At 39.9% G+C, this 18500-nt stretch overlaps 2 protein-coding genes across 15 annotated transcripts in view; both read left to right on the top strand.

Annotated features, from left to right (window-relative positions):
* LOC141794692 (ankyrin-3-like) overlaps positions 1-3178 on the top strand; it is a 139581-nt gene extending 136403 nt beyond the window's left edge. For all 14 annotated transcript variants that reach the window (XM_074675107.1, XM_074675106.1, XM_074675105.1 and 11 more), the window contains one exon: positions 1090-3178. The gene's annotated coding sequence lies outside the window, so the exon portion shown is untranslated. The remainder of the gene's footprint in view (positions 1-1089) is intronic.
* Positions 3179-3883: 705 nt separating this feature from the next.
* LOC141795369 (coiled-coil domain-containing protein 6-like) lies at positions 3884-16945 on the top strand. The gene is made up of 9 exons (XM_074676210.1): positions 3884-4233; positions 5383-5532; positions 7458-7586; positions 8173-8276; positions 9059-9219; positions 11243-11399; positions 12526-12626; positions 13542-13663; positions 16587-16945. Exons 1-9 carry the CDS (start codon positions 3979-3981, stop codon positions 16791-16793), a joined length of 1386 nt encoding a protein of 461 aa, XP_074532311.1. The 5' UTR covers positions 3884-3978; the 3' UTR covers positions 16794-16945.
* Positions 16946-18500: the final 1555 nt, after the last annotated feature.

Here is an 18500-nt window from a genome sequence, read left to right as displayed (position 1 = left end):
TTGATGCACATCTTACAATTAAACAATAAACAGCCTTAACATCTGATACTGAGTATATATCTGCTTCTCTCATTTCATTTAATTCAAAGAAAAGAGAGAGAGAAAAGACGAAGAAAAAAGAGACAAAATAAATGTATGTCTCTCAGGATTTACCTGTGATTTCCCATATTTCTCTGTTTTAGTCTTTATTTCTAACGTGATCTAAAAAGATGGAGTACATTATTGTAAGGAGGATGAGGCGGAGACACCGGGAGAGTATACAGTATATCAGCAAAGGTTCTGCTATTTGGTGATGACAAACCAGGAGTGCAGGTGGATCAAAAGTATTCTGAATGGCTAAACCAGCTGTGTAACTGTCTCTTAATTTTGTACTTCTATTAATGACAAAGGAACAGATTAAATCTGTCCCGGGAGCTGGCCCACTCGGTGACGCGCTTCGTGTCCTCTGTTGCGCCCCGCTGTCCATTCTCCTGCTGCAGGGACAGCAGGTCTGACCGTCTCCGCTACCGGGTCTCTCCAGCACACTGTTTCCGCGGTGCTGGGGATCACTCAGACCAACCAGACGCTGTGCCTCGGCCGCAGGGCATTTAAAGGCGAACAGAGGCGCTCATTTGATTGGTGAAAACGGCGCTCGGCTGTGTTAAACCCACTCACAGCTTTTCTCCTCCCTCTCTGCCATTTGCGCGGAGGGAGGCGTGGAAGCGCTCCCCTGCGCCTCTCTGCGCCTTCAGTGCGCCTTTCTTGGTACTGCAGGAAACTTGCAAAGTGTGCTGGCCACGCCCTGTCCGCGCAGCAAAGGCCGGCGCAGGGCAGGTGGGCCTGCGCTTGCGCCTGGTCTACGAAATTAGAGCCTATTGAGATTAATGGTTATGTCTCTTAATGACCTATCAAAGTAAACAAGGCCATCACTGACTTGATGGATTACTTATCTATAGTTGCCAAAGCTGCCAAAACAGCCTTTTTTAACTCTTTAATATGGTAAATTATCTTAATTAAAGAAATTACCTGCATATGGTTGTATTTCTTTCATTTTCAACTAACAGTTAAAAATGTCATACAATATGTAACAAACTTTCTTGTATCTTGCAGATGTGCAGGAACAAGCTAAATGGTTCCTGGTATGAAGTGTTAAGAGGGCTAAACGGTTCCAGTTTGAGGACTTCAGGCATTGTCCAGTCTGCAACCATCTGCGTCCAACAAACAGTTTTCACAGGAGGAATCAACCCTCCCGACTAAACGCATGAGCATGAAAAATTCACCCTCCTGTCAATCAAAGGACCGGGGGGAGGGCTCTCACTCTCCGACCGTGGTGGACCTGTGGACAGTGATTCTGCTTCCTCTTTTGTGTGAAACAATATGTGCCATCGGTCCACCGGCGTTGTATGAGCTTTTTTTTTGAGGAGCATCGTTTGCTGTGAAAACGAAAGTAAAAAGACTCCCTTACCTACAACTACACAGGTGCAACTGTGACCAAAGATGGCACAAGAGCTCAATCCACACTGAGGGTGGAAGGAAAGAAGTAGAAACAATAACACAGAACATAATGAAACACTTCTGACTCAACTTCAACACTCGCCTTATAGTTTTTTCTTGAACCCATTGTTGTCAAGATGTAAATTGTTTTGGGATTTTTTTCTTCCTTTTTAAAACTTAAACTAACACAAAAGCTTTTTTCTGTACATAAAAATACAATGTGTAAAATTCTTTAAAAAGGGGATAAGTTACTGGTTGAGAACGCACTAAGGAGAGTTACCTTTTCAAGTGCTTTTGAAATTTATTGAAGCGGTTCCACTTTTAAAGATTTGAGTGTAACTTCACAAGTTCTTGTATAATTACTTATTAGAGCAGGTATAATGTTTGTATATGAAAAAAAAACACTGGTTTGATTTTAACAGAGAGAAATTTCCAGAAAATCAAATTTCAGTAATGGATCTAATCCTACAAAAAGCAGCCTTTCAGAGTTCTCATATTTTCATGCATGCTGTTCACTTTATTTTACAATTTTTACAAGTTTGCAAACACTGTAATCGACTACAAATACAACCCTTTATCTGTGTGCACATATAGCCCAAACATTTGTCACCAGTTTTTATATTATGAGTTAAAAGGGTGTTCCATTAAAACATACATCATGTTGGGGTGAGAATGAAAAAAGTCCTATAGCTTCTTGAGGGTGTGATGTCTCGTCTGTCTATGTGAAACCAGAGGGCAGCTTCTGCTACAAGAACGATTTAATCTGAATGTAAATGCTAGTAGGCTGGCTCGCTGTAAAATTATAACTGTATTGTGCGTATTGGCTATAAGGTGTAGGAGTCTCTGTACACTGTTAGACTGTTTGTAATCATTTTAGCAGTGTGTCAATTTGGTTTCCTAACGGCTGCTGTGATATTTAAGGAAAACTGGGGCATTTCATTTTGGATTTTTTGGTGAACTGTTTCCTTAATTTAAAAACCTACTCACATTAAGGACACATAAAGACATTATTTGATTGTAGCTCTAAATAGCATATTATATGACAAAAACACTGGATGGTCAAAAACAATTATTTAAGCATTAAATAAATTGTGTTTAACTCTGAAACTGTGTGATCTTTTTAGGCTTGAGAGTCTGTATATGCAGTGTCGAATAGAATTGTTTTCACTAGATCATTGGCAAAACATATTTTACTTTACATTACATTAGGAATTCTCTTTAGTGTTGATTTTCATTAGATGCCCATGTAGTTCAAGTGTGGCGTTCTACTGGTGCGATGACTCAGTATGCTGATGTCTATGCTGTGGACATGACAACTAGACATGACAGCTATGTATTTTTTTTGTTTGTTTGTTTTTTTCTTTTAAGGGGGTTGGGTGGGTTAAAGGAAGTCAGGTAGGGTGCTGTACCACATCCCCTTATACAACTACTATGTCAATCAGGGGGTAGAGGATCCTTTGATATGGTTGAACTATCAATTTTGTCAATTTTGTTTGATATGTGTTTTCACTTGAGCAGATTTTTTGATGTACAATTCTTACTAACAGAGTGAAGCCATTGAAATGTAACTATTCTAGCACTTTGGTTATTCAAGGTCTTTTAGAGGCTATAGCAGCAATGATGCCACCACAAATGTTTCAGACGTCTTTAAAAAAAATCAACCTAAAAATTAAAAAAATAAAAATGCATTGATTTTGCAATATAATGTGTTTGTTCTTGTCTCTGTGTTCTTTGATGTTCTATATTCATGTTAGTCATTGCAGCAGGGCTGCCCTTCATCTACGGTCATATTCTTCTGGGTCAAAAAGTCTTTTAACAGCAACATCTATGGCTGCTTGTTCATGTGCTTTTTGTGCCATGTGAGACATATGAATTAAACCCACCACAGAGGATAATAATCAAACTTCACTTTTAATCAAAGTACTTGAATTCACAGAAAGATTTGCTTGGGTCTCCTTCACAGAATTCTTTATGTACTGATCTGAGAGATGTATTGCTACCTTGCTACACGTACGAATTATGCAAGTAAGTATTTACATTGGGCTTACTAAATGTTAACAAAATATACACTAAAACCTAGTGAGTAATTATCTGAAAAATCTTTAATATTCTCCCTCTTCTGTCTTATTAGAATCTTTGAACACCTTTGTGATACTTTTAACATAAATAAATCTACAATCTAGAATTTCAGAGGTATAAATCACTAACCCATTCAGAAAGGACACACTTTATATCCCAGCGTGGGCTTTCTGGTTTGAGCCCCTTATTTGCCCTCTCACTCTGTTAGGGGTCTAGTTTTAGGTGGAGTAAAGATGATAAACATGTCTGAAATCCTCCTGTTTCATGTGCTCTGTCAATGATGCACTGGGCGGTACTGGAGACAGCCGTGTGGTGGTGCTGTGCCGACAAGCGTGAGCAAGGTCACACTGTGTACCATTGTGCTGTCTGCGCTCCTCAAACGCTGCAGCTGCCGTCCCCTCCTCTGCTCCACACTGTCGCACAGCCATGGCGGACAGCGCAAGCGAGAGCGACACCGACGGAGCGGGGAGTAGCTCTGCCACCCCGATGTCGTCCTCTGCTTCAAATTCGGGGAAACCGAGCATAGTCATTTCACAGTTTCGTTTGGAGGAGCTGACGAACCGCCTGGCCTCGCTACAGCAAGAGAATAAAGTTCTTAAAATTGAGCTGGAAACGTTCAAACTAAAGTGCAAAGCCCTGCAGGAGGAGAATCGGGACCTCCGCAAAGCTAGCGTCACTATTGTGAGTAACGTTAGCTGGCTAACTAGCTGGCTAATGCCTGTCCCCACGCCACCCAATATGTTGCATTGTCAGTTAGTTAGCTATGGATTGTACTGGTTGTTTGTTGCTAATTTGTTAGTATAACCTCATTTTATGTATTACATAGAAATGTTATTTTAATTTAAAGACAGCATGTCAATGTTTGCTAGAGCCCAACCATTAGCTGCTTGGGTACCCTGCTAATTTAGCCAACGGGCTAGGAGTTGCTAGGTGTCTGGGCAGTGATAGCCAGTTGTTTGCTTTGTTTTGCTTTGCATTGCTAACATCGGCTAATGTTAGCCAAACGGCTAACTCTGAGTACAAAGGCGTTTTAATAGGTGTAGGTTTATCACGATGTAAGTTATCAGACTGCTGCTAGCTTTCTGACCAGATGGTTACCCACTGCTAGACATTGTCACCACGTTGTAACCAACAAGGATACAGCAACGGCTGGAAAATGAATTACCCAGTAGCAGCATTGGCATGGGCCGATGCGTCATATATCTACACGCTCGGTTAATCATAAAATGTGTAACCGATATGCTGGGTAGATAGGGAAGTATGTAGTCCAAACTTAGCGAGCTAGTAAAATGCCAGGCTCATATTATGGCAAGTCAGCCACAGTTCAATCTGCCCCCTCCCTTTTGTTCATGTGTAGGGGTTAACTTGACGTTTACTTATCACTCCCAATATCCTCAACTATTGATCAATTCTCCTTGCGAGTTTGGTTTAAAGTCAGCGAGGTATAAGGAATACATAATTTGACACTGGTGCTTACAAGGACAGTCGTATCATCACACTGTAATGCTAGCAGCTTTAGCTCCCCCCACACCCCAACACATTGCCTATGTTTCACTCTACCCCTCACTGTAAAGTCATCCATTACAGCAATATATTTTGAGTCATCAGGGAAAAGTCTGCTTCCTCTTTGGCCAACAGACCTCACTGCAGCAGAATTTGGCTCATTGGTGCATGTGTTTGCAGTAGTGGTTCAGGGTGTATGCACTGTAGTTGGTTACAGTTTAATCACGCAATAGATGTGAAAACCAAATTGTTTTATGTGCTGGATCAGAGTACACACTTCAGTCATGTTTGTCTCCTCATTGTCTTTTATTTGCCTTTTCACTGCAGCAAGCCAGAGCAGAGCAGGAGGAGGAATTTATCAGTAACACCTTGTTTAAGAAGATCCAGGCCCTTCAAAAGGAGAAGGAGACCTTAGCAGTCAACTATGAAAAGGAGGAGGAATTTCTCACCAATGAACTGTCAAGAAAACTCATGCAGGTAAGTGATGTGAACTCCATAGGGCATATATATGTTTCTTTAAACTCAATGTTTGGCGTTGTTTACACATAGCACAAAGAGGAAAACATCATTTTGAACCTTCACTGTGGTAGATGACTTGCCATGTTGATACCAGCACTGTTGTGCCGACGCATTTGCTTCTTTTATGCAAAGTTTTGGCTGCAGTATTGTCAAGTGTGCTCAGCTTGAGCTATCTGGGTCTGTGCCTATGCACACAGCCCCAAGAGGGTGCAGACGCTAGTCCATTATCATCAGCTGTATTGGTACTTGCCTGAAGCCTGGAAAGGCTCAAGATGACTTCAGTGCGCCTGCTAGCTACTCCTAATGACTCTCAAATTACTCTCCTCCCGTCTGTTGGTTATTTGGTTCAGTCTGTTTTCCACATCTTATTTTCCCAACTGCGGAGCGCACAGAACAAGCACATACACTCACACTTTTCAATGGCTAGCTGCAGGGTGACTAATGGTTTGTTGATGTGTAGAAGTGGAAAAGTGTAAGGAACACATGTACATGCCTCAGCAGAGCCTGCTTTAGGTCATACAGATGAACTTGTCAGGGCTTTTGTTATCTTGCCTTCTGACTTAACACTAAACAGACACATTGGTGCCTCTGCATGAAGACTTGGTACTGTAGACGAATGCCCTTTAGTGGGTTTGTGTGTATACATGTCTTCATGGGTATGTATTATTCTCTTGTGATGCTAGAGGAAGCTCTGAGCAAATTTACTCTAATGGGTGTGCGAATGCTCCTGTGGGGAAAGACTTTTGTAAACAATTTTGTCTCTACTGTGTTTTCCCCACCATTACTTTTGATGATGCACTTTATACTTGAGTCATCTAAACTTGAACCTCCAACTGGTGCCATTCTCTCTGCAGGCAGTTGAATCAGCATCCCCTCTCTCAGCACACTTTATAACTTTTGCATGCCATTTCAAGACACACAGCCATTCTGTTTCTCTTTCTGATCTGTTTGAATTGTCATTGTATATTTGTTGTCAATAATGCAGGTGATGATGAGGGGAAATCGTTTAAAGTGGTTAACACAAACACTAAAGCTTTTTATTATTGTTCAGCTGTTTACAAGCTGCCTTGGCTTGGGAGGGAGGAAAATATCTCTGCAAGATGTTCATTGGCTGAAATAGTGATATTTTTTTTTATGCTGACTTCAGGCAGAATTGGCACAGCACAATTGGGCGGAGGCCTGTGAAGAGCCTGTCATATTGAAGCTGTCAGATGATTTGACTAATGGGAGCCACACTGTATCAAAACAATTTCTTAAAATTATTAGCGTCTTCATAAGAAGAGACATTAGTAGACTGGGTGTGGCAAAACTTGCTGTTCTGTTCTGGTCTCTTGGCCGGGACACTTCAGAGCACTTGTCTCTATATAAATGCAGTACATTAAAACAAACTGGTGCTCTAGTTGTTTCTATTAAAAGTATCATAATGGAAATGGTTATTTTCCTCTAAAGTCTTTTCCTATGAATGAATTAGCATCTTTTTCCCTGTAATGAGTAACCACTTATATAATTCATCACACAAGCCTCCTATTTAGAATCAGGGCTGAGCCGCACCCTTTCTTTGCATTGGTAAGCTGCCAGAGGTGGTTACTTTGGTTGCCAAATCATTATTTCACTCTGTTGTTTCTTCTGGGAACTTTCACCATGAATCCAGTGGAAGTGTAACCTTGGTTTCCTGTTCTGCTTTACTTCAACGTGCGAGCTAAATGTGATGATCTGAGACCAGTGTGTGTCCAGCCACTGTGGTCATCAAATAGTTTTTATGTGACTCACCGTCATTCTTGCTCTTCTGCCTGTTTTCTCATCCCTCTTGTTTCATTCTCCTCCTCCTCCCTCTTTCTTCTGTCCACTCACTGCCCTTTTCCTTTTTTTCCACCTTATTGTAGCTCCAGCATGAGAAGGCAGAGTTGGAGCAGCACTTAGAGCAGGAGCAAGAGTTCCAGGTTAACAAGCTTATGAAAAAGATCAAGAAGATGGAGAATGAAACCATCTCAAAACAGCTAACCCTTGAACAGGTATGTTTATCATGGTGAATATGGTCGAAGCATCTAGATTTCTACAACATTTCCCTTACCTTGTATGTCCAGTCATTGTGGTTGTGTTGTAGCCAAACTTTATAATTCTTCCCACTGGATGTAGCTGGAAAGAACATTTGGGTTTGCGGCTGGGTTGAACCAATCTTTGCCGAACCATTCTGTAATGCCGTAATCCTCTGATGACAGGATTTTTCTGTATGAGCATCATTACTCTTCACTTATGAGTGTATACTGGTGTATCTGAGTGATGCTAGACAAAAAAACGGTGTTGTTTGTAAAGTTCTGATTCATCTCAACCCCAAAAAAACCCAATCCGTAACTCACTCCAGCTTTCACATCCATTTTGTGTCAGTTTGAATAAGAAGAATCTTTACATCTCCATCCTGCATCTGTGATTCTCAGAAGCTGTCACAGGTCTGTAGCTCTGTGAAAATAAAGCTTTATCTGGACAGAGACCTTGAGTGTGCAGCTCGGTGTACTTGTATGCAGCCCTCTGAATGCCTTTCAGCATCAAGGTTTTTGTGTCTCTAAACGTCACTCTTTGCTCCCTCCTTTTATTCTGCAGTTGAGGCGGGAGAAGATCGACCTTGAGAACACATTAGAGCAGGAACAAGAAGCCCTGGTAAACAGACTCTGGAAGCGGATGGACAAACTGGAGGCTGAGAAAAGGTGAGGAATGATTGTGTAATTTGTTAACCATTTCATTATTCAGATTAGAATCTGTTCCCTTCAGGCCTGGAACCAGAGCCTGTTTACATTAACTATACTGAAGCACACTCGAAAGCTTTATTTGCATTTATTCAACAACACCATAACAAAATCCACCCGTTAGAGGCTTCGCTCCAATAATCTGCTTCCATGCATCGTAGGAGCAATGTCAAAAACATTTACGGCTTAGAACTGGCAATATGTAAGAAACTGATGAGCCATATCAGGTTATGTAATGGAAGACAATACTCCTACTAATAATTATTTTCCTGATCTGTTTTTATGCATACATTTCTAGTCTTTTAAATGTATCAAAAGCGAGCATCATTTTTCACATTAAGTGTTTTTTATTACAGATATCTTGGTCTTTATACTGTATGCCAAGTTTCTTTTCTACTTTCTGTGCCTCTTATGAATGTGAGCACACATGATGCCTGTCTGGTAGGAAGAAAGTGACTCGGTTTACGTATGGTGCAGAGTCAATTTGGACAGCATATCTGTTAATCTAATATTTAATTACAGTAGGTCAATTTAGTATCCCGGAAGATGTGAGATTTTCTAGTTGATTCAAATCAGCAATTTCAACATGAACAGTAAAGTCTAAGGAAGTTTGAATGACCTTTTCATATCTCATTTAAAAGCAAAGTCATAGGGAATTATTTTATAAAAGAATTTCATCATGGTTTTATTCTCATTTCTGTTGAAAAACTTCAGTTCTGTTTCTCTTTGGTTTTCTGAACTAGAATCCTTCAGGAGAAGTTGGACCAGCCCGTATCAGCTCCTCCCTCCCCACGAGACGTTTCCATGGAGATAGACTCACCAGAGAACATGATGCGGCATATCCGCTTCCTGAAGAATGAGGTGGAGAGGCTGAAAAAAAGCCTGCGCACCACTGAGCTGCAGCGTAAGTGGCCTCTCAACCTGTCACATGTCCTAAGGGAGCGTGAGCCTGAAGTGTTGATTAAGGATGTGATTAGTAAAAGGGATCTTTGGATAGAATTCACTACACACGCAGGCATAGGCTGATTTCAACATTGCAGACAGAACAGGATACTTTTTTGCCATGTGTGGCACAGATTACAACCGCAGGAACCCCAATGGTCCAGTTTCATCTTTAGACACTTAAAGATTTATGAATAAGTGTTACTGCACAGCAAGTCTCGATGAAAGTCAAACTACTAGTTCTTCTTTTCCGGGCTTTCATTTCCTCTTAGCATTTGTTGTTTATCCATTTCAAAGCTGCTGGCGTGTTGACATGAAGAAGAAAATGTTTCTTACATAGAAGGTTATTTTTCTTTCCACTTTTAGAATTCTATTTAAATAATTTTAGCAAATACTGAATCACATCTTAAGTCGTGTAGATTTTATTTCTCTGGTTTGTTCCAGAGATCTTTTTACTTTGAAGTACATTTACACATATAAGTTAATGCGGCCCACAGTCCAAAAAAATGCTCATCTGGTTAATTTGTCGATCTAAATTGGCTGTAGGTGTGAGTGGATGAATGAATAAATGCAGTTAATGCAGTACAGAATTGCATGTTCTAACAGATGCTTTTTATGAGCTATCATAACCACATGCTTTTTCGCACATATACATGTGAAAAAAAAAATAACCTGCATGTACCTACATTTCCCATGTATTGATGTTACGTGCATCCAAACAATTACATTTTTTTAGATACTTATTTTTTTAAATGAGTTTTAAAAAGAGCTTCATCCACATTTAATTGTGTCACATGATGGTGTACTTAGAGCCTTCAAATGTCAGTGTCCCCCATGAGTAATCGCAGACATCAAAGAAATAGTAGGACTGCTTAAGTAGTTTTGGATTCACTTTCAAAACGGAAAGTTCAATCAGAGGTAGTAAAAGCAGCAGGAAAAAACTGGTTCACAATTCCCTCCCCATAGTGAGTTTCTTACCTGGTTTATGAGTTTATTGTGCATCTGTGAAACTGCATAGATGGGTCAGACTTTGATCAAACATAATCAAGGAGTTAGATAAAGCCATGGCGTTACCCAGACGTTATTATCAAGTTATTACAAAATCTTTCATTTAGGCTCCGAGTTGATTGGTTCATTATAATGAACATGTGTTGTTAGCATTTTGTTATTTGCACTGGGGACATTTTACAGTGATACATTAATATTACATTACATTTACATTACATATTACATATATTGTGTTTGTCTAGGTCTGCAAAAGCATCATAAATACACTTAAGAAATCAATATGTGATGCATTCATGTTTATCCTCCTGAGCCACCTCCTCTTCAAGCTGAAGATAAAGCTATTCAGGGACTCCTGAGAATTAAGTTAAGGTTGGGAGTGCATGTAGAACAAGTAGGTGAAATCTGTCCTGCATTATTATATATACTGCCACAGATTTCCATATTTGATGGGTGTTGGAAAAGCAAACAAGGCAAAAAAAAAAGGACACAGAATCTTGTTTGTTGTTCAGACAGACACAAGTGTTGATTCAGCCTAATGTATTGCAGATAAATTAATTATTGAAAGGCTGTTTGTCTAAACACACGGGGGAGTGCATGCAAATATATTTAGGGCTGTTCTTTAGTTTAGCCACTAGAGGGAGCTGTGAGTCAAGTTTTGCAGTAAGACAATACTGGCACTAACAAAAAATATCCTATTCATGCTTTGAGTATAAGTGTTTTTTTGATATCTGCATTGGTGTTTTCATCATTAACGGAAGGAAAACAAAAAGATACTCAAGCAAAGTTTAGAACTCCACTTGTTTCTAAGGGGGATTACTTTGACTGCATATTTTAAAGCTGAAGTCAGTTTTGTCAAACACATTAGTCTTGACATGACACACATTGTGACAGCTGCTGATGTTCTTGTTGAGATACAATCTGTAGAATGTAACCTTAACAATAGTTCACCTAATGTTTGTTGTGTCGTCTTCTTCCAGACACAGAGAAGCGTGCGCAGTACATCGAGGAGGAGCGACACATGAGGGAGGAGAACATCCGGCTGCAGAGAAAGCTGCAGAGAGAAATGGAGCGCAGGGAGGCGCTGTGCAGACAGCTGTCGGAGAGTGAATCCAGCCTGGAGATGGATGATGAAAGGTAAAGGGTGGGACTCCCAATGAAAGAGATGATCAGGAAGGGTGACAGTAAAGGGAAGTGCACAAAAGAGACGCTCCATTTCATGATTGCTTGTGTAACTTTTCTTCTGGAGTTGATCAGTGGTGATGAAAAGAGAGAGGAATGCTAATGACAAAAGGCATTTGTCATTAGCATGCCACCTAAGTGTGCAACATTTCCAGTAGCCTGTTTTAAGTGCTTTCATTGTGGTCATCAAGGGAACAGCATGCTGTCTGTTAAGCTAAGTATCATAGCATAAATGTTTTTACAGACAATCACCCCTGAGGTTTCTTCAGACGGATAAGACAACCTGTCTTATTGTGGTGTAACTGAAAAGGTCTGAGCTATTAGGCCCATTTAAGCCATTTGATTGAGCAGCTGATTGAGATGCCTGTCTACTCTCGGTAACTGCTGCCATCTAAAATCTAAAGAACTGAGGAACCCACGTGAGAACCAGATGATCTGATCTGTTTGTGTGTGTTCATAGGATCAATGGCTTGACATGAAGTGACAAAAAAGTGAAAGAGGTTATGTACCTGGATTTGATTCTGTAAATATCTAATCAGAGCATCTTTATGATGGTTATTGCACTGCCACTCCTGTGATGTCAGTCTGGCCCTTTGATATGAGTTTATTGAGCTTTTATGTTTTTTTTTTACTTTCTGTTTTTGCTTTGGTGATTGTAAAATACTTTTATTAAAACTTTACTGTTTTTTTTCTTAAACAGTTTTTAAATATTATATATGTAATACAGTTTTCTAGAAATAGCCTGTAATATTCTCCCTTTGGTGGCAAAAAGTCAGTTTAAAATAGAAGAAAAGCAGATGTATGGTCCTTGAGCAGGATATTATAAAAAAAGATCCAGTGTAAAGACCCGTGTTACATTTGTCCATTTTTGATTTCTTTTAGCTGTCAGTCCATTTGATGGTGCCTCGCTAACGCTTACGCTCTTAATATAGTGTTTTCTTGTCATTAATACCAAGCATCATCCTCCTGGTTTTTATAACTTTCTTTGTTCCTGTCTGGCCTATTGTTATGATACAATTGATTAATTGCATATTTTGAAAATTTAGGCTAATTCTTTCAATCTTTTTATGTTATCCTTTAGGTACTTCAATGAGATGTCTGCACAGGGTTTGCGAGCAAGGACCGTATCCAGTCCCATCCCGTACACTCCTTCCCCCAGCTCTAGCCGACCCATATCACCTGGTAGGTATAATTAAGATGACGGTGGTAACAAAGTTGTTAACACAGTATACTGGGTCAAACAGAATGTGACATACTTGAAATATTCTTTGATATTACTCTACATGACCCATTACCTCAAGACCAGCTCTATCTTGTTTCAAATCTAGAGCAAACTTTGATTGACCGTCAAGTTAAAGTGGGTCAGTGAATCCATGAATGAGTATTCCAGTGTTGCTGTAAATGAAATAAGAAATGGTTGCCCTGATTCTGTGTCCAGTCAAATCCTTGGGAGAATCATTAATACTTTTATGATATTATTACCAATGCTTTGATGAAAGTAACCCAGGCTTTGGACTGTGTTGAGGAAAGAGATTTAGTTCACCAACTCACAACTGAACAACAGTTGGATATTGATGCATTAGTTACAAATATAAAAACATTTAAAAGTTATCTTAGTTGTTCAAAGATGATATAAGTAGTGTTAAACAAGGACAGCCTGAAGAGGCAATGGTTACAAAGTGTTTGTTCCCCATGGGTGCTTTAGGGAGAGGGGGCAAAAAACAGCAGTAAAGAAGACAACAAAAAACAATAATGACCATTCTTCTAAACTGAGCATCTGGTCTAAACCCTGTGTGTCTTTTCATCCCAAAGTTGTCTGGCTGGTTTCAGTGCAAACCGAGCCGCTCCAGATCCCCTCAATCACTTTGGTGTGATTCAGCCAGCGTTAAAGACACAGCATGATTGTTAAAACAATGATCAGACAAACCGCATGTGTCAGAGCACTGCCTTGTTTCTGCTATGTGAGCTACATATTGCATTGACTTGTTGAATTTGAGGTCTGAGTAATAAGAAACTTCTCTTTCATTGAAAAAAGGACTTGTATCAGAAAGAAACACAGTTTGTCCAACTATCTGTTCACATCTTTACCCTCTTCAGGTCTCTCATATGGCAGCCACACAGTTGGCTTCACCCCCCCAGCAACGCTGTCCAGAGCTGCCATCTCCCACTACAACACCCCCGCCCTGCACGTCCATGGAAGCTCCTCTCACGCCGTAGCGGTAAGTGACATTCCGTTACACCCTTTGACCTCGACATCTGGTGAATTGTGGGTGTTTTTAGGGTCCTATTGTTTGTTTTTACAATGACCTCTGATAGCTGTATAGAGGTGACTGCACGGAGCTCAACCATTTGGTCCATAGACTTAGGTGTTCAGTTCTTTAATGCTGTTGTTTGTGAAATTATGCACATTTCAGTTTAGGGATGGGATACAAAGATTTTTACTTATTTTGAATCATAAACATCCAGAGGTATCCAGATCAAGTGACCAATTTCATATTTACTTATAAACTCAATAAAATGTTGTTGGTACAGAAAACCTGTAAAGCTGACGTTTTGTACACAGAAAACTCACAGAGAAAGTGGTAAGGAAAACTAAAAAGAATTGGATCAGTAAGCAGAAATGATAAGGGCATTGGTTTCAATAAAGTCTTATCAAAACCCATCCCTTTTTCAGTTATTAAAAGTCAAAATTGACATCAAAGTTGAGCCTCTCAACACATTTTAATATTATAATTGCACAATTAAATGTAATGTCCCTTTTTGAGTTGACATTGGTTTGTTTTGCTCTCTTTAATTGTACGGGTGTAAACTTCTGCAAACTTTAAACCTGCCAAAGAAAACAGTCTTGCACTTGACACACTTATTGTTGTTACATCACACCAAATGGCTCTTCTCTTTTAATGATGCTCATAGATTGTATGATATCTCATAAATGTGACAAGGTTCAGTCGGCTGTCTGTTCATCTCTTTAATAACCCATTGATAACTGGATCAACACACCTTATTGGTTGCACTGATTTCCTTATGTTATCTTTTATCATTTTATCATGATTTTATCGCTGGGTCATGGTCCAGTAAAGCCTCCTCAGACATTGTATTTCCATTCAACGCTAAATGTGACACCTACTTTAGCCATGTTTGGTTATATAAGGTTAAATCATAAAGCCACTGTCTTCTTATCATTCATGTTTTGTCAGTTAGGCAGTTTTATGAACTGCATGTTGATTGTTTTTTTCCAAGTCAAGTATTTTGAAAGGAGGCTTTTCAGTACGAGCCAGTGTCTGGTTAGTGTGGTCATACTGTACCTTAATGCTCTCATGATCAGCCACTGTGGGAAAAGGGACACTGGAGGTATGTTGGAGCAGCTGACTTCATGAAGTGGCCAGCTAGTCCTAAGCTTTTCTGTGTTTGTGGACATGTTGAGAACCAGTTGAGAAAGTTAACAGATTGCCATACTGGTGACCCCTGGATTGCTGAGTCTGGAATGACATAGCAGAAAAACAGGAGTAAAGAATAACAGTGGGGACACAACTGGCACTGGTTTGAAATCCTTCCTAATTAGTGTATAATAAATGAATAAGACAGACAATAGGTGAGGGGAAACCTCAGCTTTGGAATAATAAAAACAGCTGAACCTTCTTAGATCTGTTAGAGCCTAATGTTTATGATCTAACCAATATCAGACGGAGTGGTATGAATACATTTATTTATTTATCTAATTATTTAATTGCATATATAGAAAATGGAACATGAAATGAACAATACATAATGATTGGGGGAAAAAACTAAACTAAACAAAGCAACAAACAGTAACTTAAAGAGTTTTGCAGGAGGGACCAAAGAAACCAATAAGGGCTTGTTGGGTAGCCATTCTAGAGTCAAAAGCAAAAAGTACAAGAAAGTTTTTCAGCAGTTCAAACAAATAAGATGTGGTCAGACAGAAAAAAGTACTTCATACATTGTTAAAAAAATAAAGACAGGAGAAAAGTAAAATGAAAGAAGAAGAAAATTAGACAAAAGAAGAACCACAAAAAGAAAGTTAGCTAAGTAAACTGTAACAAAACCACTGTGACTCTTCTATTGGCAAGCACTTTGTATCAATGCAATGTAGAAGGAGATGCAGGAAACAGAGACAGACAAAGCAGGAACAGCAGAATACAGACTTATGACGGCAATGCCAATAGTGGTAGTAAAACCGTAACATTTACAGTAAGAGTGTGGTCATGATACTGACTTTGAACCACAGGAAGTACCACAGCCAACAAGCAGAAAATAATAATCAAACTTTACTTTTGGTTTAAAACGTAGCTATGTCACAGATGAAATAGAACATGATTTGTGAATAAGTGAACAGGTTGTAGTTCTGTTGGTCAGGTGGCTGACAGTTGAATGTAACTCAGTTTGACATGGTGATTAACTGTAGAATAAGAGTCCTGATTAACCTGCCTCTCTGAACCCGCTCATTACACCAGAGTTATGAAATGTCTCAGTCTAACTCACTTATTCCCTGGGAAACACTGCTAAACTGGTACAGTTCAGTTGGAAGTCGGAATGACCCAAATCTCAAACCTTCTGCCAAGACTCTTGGAAAAAGGACTAGAGAGTAATTTTTCACAATAGTTACTTCACTTCTGTAATAATTTAACAGATTTGTTATGCAACTGTTTTAAATCCCTCTAATAAACAAAGTAATTATTACAGAACATTTTTTCACTCTTGGTCATGTTCGTGGATGGTAAGGACCACATCTCTGCCGTCAGTATTCAGCCCACCCAGGAGTTAAACATAGAAATGACCCCCTCCAGAAACCTCTCACAGATTAACTTTCCCTTCAAACCTCTTTTGCTTTTATCTTTTCATTCCTCAGACTGGAATGGCGTTTTCAGGTCACGACCAGGAGCTCAGTGAGAGAAGTTTAACTTCGACAATTAACCTTCCCACCAAACCTTTTTACCTTCTGATAATCTCTGTACTTTATACTCATAATGCAAATGTACTTTGAAGTTTTAGCTGAAAAACTTTTTAAAATGCTTTTTTAGAAACTGACTCTGAGTTTTTCAGGATACAGTTTGAAATTCTGCTTATCAAAGTGTCAATACAAGGTGACTGATTTTTCTCTCTGTTTCTATCATTCACTCTCAGAGGCCCTCCCCAAGAAGAAGCACCAGCCCAGACAAATTCAAACGTCCAACACCCCCACCCTCCCCCAACACGCACTCAGGGGCCCTGCAGGCTCAGCCTCCGCTCCCCCCACCAGCTCAGCCCATGGTCCAGTCCATGTCCTCCCCGGCAGCTATGTCGCAGCATGCAGCAGCAGCAGCAGCACAGCAGCCTCCCTCCCAGCCTTAACGCAACACACACAGTCTCTGTCTTTGCGTGTGAGCGCGCCCACTGAATGCCACGACGCTACCGCAACAGCAGCTTCCATCATTACCAGCTCTGGAAGACAAGTTTCTTACTCTGTACCAACTCCACAAAAGAATCGGCTTCAAAAGTTTTAGAGGGGAAAGAAACAAGGCAGCGGCTCATCATCAATGAAGCTCGCTTTCTGCCAAATCCACATGTGGCGTTACTTAAATACTCTTAAAAAGAATGGATGGACTGAGAAATGATCGCTTCTTGGATTTGTAGGCCAATTATCTTTTCCACCTTCTGTGTTGTACATGTTATGTTGTTTTCTTTGCTTGGGACTTTAGCTGGTTGGAATTGTTGTTGTGGCGCTTCTAAGATAGCACAAACAGCACATACAGTATGTATCATGGTGGTGTTTTCTGATAGGTCGGATGTTTGGATCGATGGATGGATGTATGGCCAGAGAAATGATTGAATTGATAGCTGGATGTTGATTCTTTTCATGCCTATAAAACGACACTCGATTGCAGTAATGTCCTCCACTTCCACTCACACACCCCCTCCTTTGTCTCTAAAAGCAGTGTCAACAGTTCACGACCCGGGGCTCAACAGAGCTTTGATGGGTCAACAAGAGGCGTCACAGAAAACTGTCGAGGAGTTTCTCATTATAGGGCATTGATCAAACAGCTCAATGAGCTTGCGCCACAGTTATTTTATGTTCTGAAAGCACTCAAGGCTCTGCTGCTCTTCAGTTTAAAGGAAAAGGAAAAAAAGGATCAAGAAGGATGGACACTGGTACATAAACCACAGATAAATGTCGCCTTTTGAGGTGTTTAAAAAAAGTAGTCTGAGGTGTTACAACTTAGTCATGTACTCAGTCTCTGCTCTCTCTATCTCTATCTCTCTCTATCTCTCTCTCTGGTGTATTTCTGAAAGCTTCTATCATCCTTGTGGATATTCCTCATCAGAAAAAGGAAAAAACATAATGCTCTTTACACTAAATATACATACTGCTAAAACATTCTAAACGAATGGTACTGTTGAACTAAATTTCTATGTATGATTAAAGCTCTTGAGATGACAACCTCTGAATTTGGTCGTCGGTTTTATGGTTGCTCTTAGCTTTGTTATTTTGTTGCAAGTTTCATAGAGCTGAGAACACAAATATCAAATGACTCTGTTCTGATGTCATTCTCTTCATGACAGGGGACATTTGTGCGGAAGTCGTTCAAACATTTGCTAGAATGCTGTTCTTTCTTCTCTTATTGGCATCAGTCGTTCCCATGACCCCCCTACAGTAGTTAATGTAGAATATCTGCCTTAATTGAATTCAAACTGTTTTCAGCATGTTCCACAAGGAGAGGCAGAGAGGAGTCTCTCTACTCTGTCTCTGCTAAAGAGCACAACACTCAGACCTGACTGACATCACTGAGGTAAGAAAGTTTGTCTGTTCGTTTGTCTGTGAACAACATATCTCAAAAAGTAACAAATCAATCTGCATGAAGTTTTCTGGAAATGTTCAGAATGGGGTAAAGAAGAAGGGATTACATTTTGGAGCTGATCCGAATCACCTTCTCAGTCCAGGGATTTTTTTTTGGAAGGATTCTTTATCATTGTGAGATAGGGCTGTTTTCACCCTATGTGTACATAACCCCACAATAAATGCTTGGATTGCTTTGCAAAAGAATGCTAAGATCCGGAATA

This window comes from Halichoeres trimaculatus, unplaced genomic scaffold (assembly GCF_033239565.1).
Source record: "Halichoeres trimaculatus isolate MK-OKI-2021-1 unplaced genomic scaffold, fHalTri1.1 fHalTri1_scaffold_8, whole genome shotgun sequence".
Taxonomy (NCBI): domain Eukaryota; kingdom Metazoa; phylum Chordata; class Actinopteri; order Labriformes; family Labridae; genus Halichoeres; species Halichoeres trimaculatus.
Note: the sequence above shows the minus strand (reverse complement) of the source record. Positions and strands in the feature narration are given on the sequence as shown.

Bases quoted from the DNA above. Each gene is read 5' to 3' on its own strand.
- LOC141795369 (XM_074676210.1), top strand. From the start codon at position 3,979: ATGGCGGACAGCGCAAGCGAGAGCGACACCGACGGAGCGGGGAGTAGC. The intron at 8,277-9,058 runs GTGAGGAATGAT...TTTCTGAACTAG, and splicing joins AAACTGGAGGCTGAGAAAAG to AATCCTTCAGGAGAAGTTGG. The intron at 13,664-16,586 runs GTAAGTGACATT...ATTCACTCTCAG, and splicing joins GCTCCTCTCACGCCGTAGCG to AGGCCCTCCCCAAGAAGAAG.